This window comes from Columba livia, chromosome 3 (assembly GCF_036013475.1).
Source record: "Columba livia isolate bColLiv1 breed racing homer chromosome 3, bColLiv1.pat.W.v2, whole genome shotgun sequence".
Classification (NCBI taxonomy): Eukaryota; Metazoa; Chordata; class Aves; order Columbiformes; family Columbidae; genus Columba; species Columba livia.
Window position 1 is genome coordinate 105,567,128 of NC_088604.1, and position 6,000 is coordinate 105,573,127.

Consider the following 6,000-nt stretch of genomic DNA (forward strand, 5'->3'; position numbering starts at 1 on the left):
GTCTCGAGATGGATGCTGGCACGTCGTGTTGCGTGTGAGGTTTGGTTAAATCAGAAATGAAATTAAATCATGTGTTTTGAAAAAAAATGTATTTGCCCCTGAAGGGACAGAAGGGCAGAGATAATCCTGTAGTAGGGCTCAATACTCTGAGCCAAAAAGAAAACAACTTCAAGAAGTAATAAAAAGTAGAAGCTGAGAAATTCCTGCTCTATAACCCTGGCAGCAGGAACTTTCTCATAACTGCACCATCGGCTGGGTCTGCTTCCAGAATAAACCATGTCTTTTGTGAAACTGTTTGCAAAAAGTATTAACATTTACCAAAAAAAAAAAAAAAAAGGAATGTTTCTGAAAGTGCAAAAAAGTAAAGCCAGGTCTTGGCTTTTAATGACATCAAAATCTTCCACCCAAGAACCTCCTATCTCCTACCCCACTGTGATGTGCCGGTGAGCAGTGTGGTAGTTGTAAATTCCCATAATTCATGGCTCAGACTGACCTGCTGAAAGCCTTTGGCAACAGTGCTCTGAGCTGAGACACCTCAGCTGGGCGATTAAATTTAAGTGGGATGACCCAGCACTTTTAACACGTAGTGTAGTTAAACTGCATGACAGCAGTTAATCCATTCTGTATTTCAACTTCATTGGTTTTTGTTTTTTAATTCTCATGAGTTCACCTTGATAGCTGGAACTGTGAACTCATCTGCATTGACATTACCTCGTCCCATTAAGCGTTTCACCAAACAGCAAGAACAAAGGAAAAAGGCAATGCATAATCAACCTTCCCTCTTAATTCTCAAAATGCATGGTGTAGCATGCATAGACACTTCCACATTGACAGAAACATTTAAATTCACCAAAAAGGTAAATGTTCCCATCGCTGTTCCTGCCCACTTTACCTTTGTGGTTTGTACCTGAAACCTTGCCTGTTTTAAAGGGAAACGTGTTCATTCAGATGTCTCTATACTTACAACATTTTTAAGAAGATCCTTTAGCTTGCTGGGCACAATCCAGCCTCTGTATATAAGCATTTAGGTTAATAGAGTTTTGAACTGCTTGTTGCAGGATTAATTTTTTCCAAAGCGCCAAGTAAAGCGAGGTCTTATCTCATGTGTTGAAGTCTGTGCTATTGAACATGACTGATGTCTTTGATAGCACACAATGAAACTCAAGCAGGTACTGGCAGGAATTAAATATTGATTTCTTTCTGAGAGCACTCAGATTGTGACACTCAGATGTGACCAGTTATTCATCTCTTAGAGCTGAGGAAGCTTTTGTTAAAAAAAAGAAAGAACAAACTGGGTTTTACAAAGCTACAAAGCCTTTATACGTCTAAACTGCCCATGCTACTAGCCCCATTTCTATAGCTCATGAAAGGACGGATGCATCCATCTTTAATACACATTACCAACACCATTTTGAAAGAATGTTGTTAGTTAAAGCCTGAACTTTTGCACTTTTAATAAAAACTGTAATGTTTCTTTCATAGCTAATACATCACAACTTGTATGCTTGTACCTCCTCCTGCCATTCAGCATCTGACAATACCGCAGCTCCAGGTAACTGCAGAGCTTTTCATCCTTGGAGAAGGGATGGACAGAAAGGAGTGGGGAGCCAGGCAGCCTTGTTGGCATTCACCAGCCCTTAGCGTTTCTGTAAATCAACCTAGGTTTTCAACGTACACAATTCTAGGCAGTAAGGTTTGAAATGGCCAGGCTAAATATCTGTAAGGCTATCTAAGAACATTGAGAGAGGCAGGACCAGTGCGTAGATTGATCAAATCCTGTCCTTGCTTGGTAGCTGAAATACTGTCCTCTCTTCGGCTAGCATTTGTTTCCTGTATTTTTGTTTGGAAATCATAGAGTGGAGTTTTGACAGGGATGATTGTCTTCCTTTTATCGGGAATATTGGGGCCCGTAGGGACCACGAGAGCAAACCACCTTCCGCTTCCTCTGCTGTGAATATATGGACGGAGCAATAAGAGCTCTTTAGAAAATGTTCATGGGCGGTCTGTCTCAAGGATGCAGTGGCATAAAACCTCTACCATATTTTTATTTTTTTTTTAATTCTGGCATATAGCAGAGGCAACTTGACACAATTTGACAACAGTTTATATCTGCTAAAAGATAAGCTTCTGCTCCTGCACTACCACAGACTCCAGCTTCAAGAGAAGCTTTTGAGAGATCTGGAGACCAGAAGACTGCAGGACTGCTGGCAGACCTGTTCATGAGGAATCAAAACCCAAGGCCACTCACACTACCGGAGAAAATCTCTCTATCACAGAACCGGCCTTTTTCAAAATGTGATTAGTTCAACTGATAAATAATAATAATAAACTAAAAAAAACCAGCAATAGGTATGTCCTTATAGCAATAGGTATGAATGTGTTACTGTAGCTGGGTTGCCTGTTATATATTAGTATCTCTGTTTTATAGGATTACTCATATTTCTAATGCCCCGAAGGTGCATTCTTGCTGGGAGTGGAAAACATCTTATTCTGTGGTGTCCTTGGCCTTAAATCAGAAGGACTGGGAATACTGATTCAAACTAAGACTGAAAGCACAGCATTTTCCTATAGTTTTTACCAGCTTCTGGGGCAGCGTAAAGAGTTGGCATTGAGTTCTAAAGCCCTGTATATCAGGCATTATCTGCCTGAAATGTGAACTATGGTGCTGGATATATCACATGAACAGCCAAGGAGTACTTTCTGCTAGGTGGTGACGGGTGAATATCCCAAAGATGCAAATATGCCCGCGGTGGTAGAAATGTCTACTTGTTCAGTCTTTTGCCACAAAGCTTTGGACCTGGTGCCTGAAATTAATCATGAGCCACTCACACTACTGAAGAAACCCTTCCCCACACCCTTCCCGAAATTATTAGTGCGCTTGCAAGCACTACACTGCCATTCCCCTGGTGCACACAGGTACTTATGTGACTATGAAGGCACAAAAGAAACTTTGTCTTGCTTTGTCTCTCTTATAAGGAGCTGTGCAGGGGAAGAAGATGGCTAAAAACCATTGGTAAAGTATGGAAAGAGAGGAAGTCAGTAAAATGACAAAGCTGGAAAAACAGCATGAGGTAGACAGTAAGAGGGGGAGAAAAAGAGTAAACAAGAGGGAAAAAGCAACAGCTGAGTGGATAAGAAGACACTAGTATGAAAATCAAAGGAAGAGGTGAAAGGAAAGCATATAAACTTGAAAAAGAACTAAAATAGAGTAAGAATACACATACATCTGTAGGCTTGGAGACTACATTAGTATAGCTTTGTAATTGTCTGATGAATGTAAGTTTTCCATTAAAAACAAACACACACCACAAAACCCCAAAATACAAAGAAACTGAAATTTAATAGTATAGTTCCAGATTCACTATAAATCAAGGTGGATGTGGCCTGGAAGCAGGAGCTGGACATATCTGTGTAAATGCAGACTGAAAAACAGAGAGATTTTTTTGACATCTGAGTGTAAATATTTTCTCTGCAGTATTGTGCAGAATCTTGGTTGAATTATTTTCTGACTGTAAAGTTGGTTTCTACAGCCAGCCTAATAGCTGGACGTTGTAAATAACTGTAAAGTTTGAATGTTATATTAAAGGTTGAAAGGGAAAAAAATCTTCCCTTATTTTTGCCCGTAATCTAGTCTTGTTGATTTGAGTGAAACGTAACTGGCAGCAGCCATAAGCCCATTATCTGTCTTAACCTGATCACTGAAGTTGGGATATGATTTCTCCTTAGAGTGACAGATGGAAAAAGGAAAAATAAAAGTGTAAACCAAAAAAGAAAGAAAATAATCACATAAGTTTAGAAACATGCTTGTTGCAATAACTCTGGAGAGTTCCTCCAGCATCCACAGGCTCTGCTTTCTCTGACACTAAGGTAAAACAGGGAAATGGAGAGGAAATAAACCTCAGGATAGAGATGTTTCTAAAAACTGACTTTGGAGGAAGGATTCACATGGCTCTAGACTCCTACAAATTAGTATTTCTTGCTTCTATCAATTCTTGAGCTAGGGAGAAAGGGAAGAGGAGACCAGGGATAGTATCATCTCTGGGGAATTTCAAGAGCATATTAAATTTACAAACAAAATTGCTGAAAATTAAAAACACTGGCTTTGTTACCAAAAGGGGCACAATAAGAAAACCCCAGCTCAATTCTTCCACAGATAACCAAAGGATCCTAGAAACAACAACTGTGCTATCTGTTGGTCGTCTAATCCCCTATTTTGACGCCATGATTGTTTAGATCAGTGTTGTGATAAAGCCCTTAAACAACACAACAACACTTGAATACCGACATATATCAACTATTTGGTTTGGTCTACTAGATCATGAGTTTGGAATATGGTGTGGGAGTGGGGTAAAGGAATAAACCTGTAATTCCCTGTTGTTACAATTTAATCCTAATTCCCAGAGGAGCATTAGGCAGAAGGATATGATGAACCACCCCATAGAGATCTGAACAGCTGTGAAAACTCACAGCAGCTTTTTTACTGCCAGAGAGGGAAAAAAGATAAGCCACTAACTTGTCACTGAGTTGGACCCTGAAAAGAGGCAACGGGCACTGCTAGGAGGATTCTGATGCTTTAATATGGGGGGCTTTAAATTGCATAAGCTTTGGGAGAAGATGCTGGGAAAAGTCAGATTTGTGAAAGTAAAACCAAACAAACTCCAGAACTGACAGAGGTTTTATGAACAAATATCGACCTTTTAATCAGGTTTCTTTAAAGTTACCTAAGCCACTACAAGGCACTATTTTTAGAATAGGAAAGGCAGCTTTTGCGTCCTGTCACGGCAGGAAAATTAAGTTCAGACAACCGAACCACTTCTGTCACCGAGGCTAGTGGCGTACAGCAGGAGCTTTTGAGAGTGCAACACCTTGCCCATCGAGAAAACGTCCCGAAAGGACGGGCATCTTCTTCCTGAGGAGAAAGCCGCTGCCTCCGGGCTCCCGCCGGACTCCCCACGGTCAGGCAGCGGCACGTCAGGCTGCGAAACCCGCGTACAACTTCAGCCCCGACTACACCACATCTTGTCCCCTCAGCGGGATGGGCGACTCCCCAAAACTGCCGCCGCGCCGGCAGAGAGCATGGCCGGGGCGCCGGGAAAGGCGGCGCTGCTCCGCGGTGCGCGTACTGCCCCCGACGCGCGGAGCGGACGCGGAGCAGCAGGTCCCCGGCACCCCGCCCGCTCCCCCGGGCACGTAACAGCATATGTCCCCCCCCCAACTCTGGCCAATGCGCCCCGCAGTACTTACGCGCGGGCGGGCGCGGGGAGCGCCCCGTGCGGGGGCGGCGGGCAGCGCAGGGCGCCCTGGCTGCAGGCGCAGCGGTGCGGGCAGTGTCCGCCCGCCCCGGGCAGCAGCGACAGCGGCGGCAGCAGCAGGAGGGCCAGCAGCGCGGGGACCATGGCCGGCGCGGAGCAGCTCGCCGCTCGCCCCTCGCCTCTGCCCGCCCGCAGCCCGCGGAGCACGGCCGGCGCCCCCAGCTCCTCCCGCCCCGGGGCGGGCTTGCAGCCCTCCTTGGCGGGGGAGCCGCGCCCGCACCCCAGCCCCCTGGGCTTTCCGGAGGAACCGCCTCCCCGAGCGTGCCGGTACTGATAAAGTTGCCTGCAAAGCCCACAGGTGGCAAGTGGAAACTTTGCGTCGATTTTCATGGGCTCTGCAAACAGCTCAGTCCCCATGCTCCCCTCTCCAGGAGGGTCAGGAGCACAAGTGATGGCTCTCCATTCCTAGAAGTGTTACTTGGCCAGTGGGATCAGTGCAAAGCACGTACCCAACTCTGCACCAGACTGCATTGTGTGCAGGTCAACAAGAGGATGAGACCATGGAGGTGTGTGCCCTAGAAACTCCCATTTGTCTGGCTATTAACTGCGTTGAGAGCTTGTATCTGGGGGAAAATATGTTGCAGTTCTCTTAACAGGGTAAATGCTTATTGTGCTGATACAGCAGCCTTGTTAGTGGATGGGAATGGTTGGGATACAAATGTCCCTGTCAAACACTTTCTTATGGCTC

General features: G+C 44.9%; 1 protein-coding gene across 2 annotated transcripts in view; it reads right to left on the bottom strand.

The window, feature by feature from the left end:
• Positions 1-5,496, bottom strand: part of LHCGR (luteinizing hormone/choriogonadotropin receptor) — a 28,154-nt gene extending 22,658 nt beyond the window's left edge. For both annotated transcript variants that reach the window (XM_065058765.1, XM_065058764.1), the window contains exon 1: positions 5,245-5,496. In XM_065058765.1, coding sequence (XP_064914837.1) covers positions 5,245-5,396 — 152 coding nt within the window. In that variant the 5' untranslated portion in view covers positions 5,397-5,496. The remainder of the gene's footprint in view (positions 1-5,244) is intronic.
• Positions 5,497-6,000: the final 504 nt, after the last annotated feature.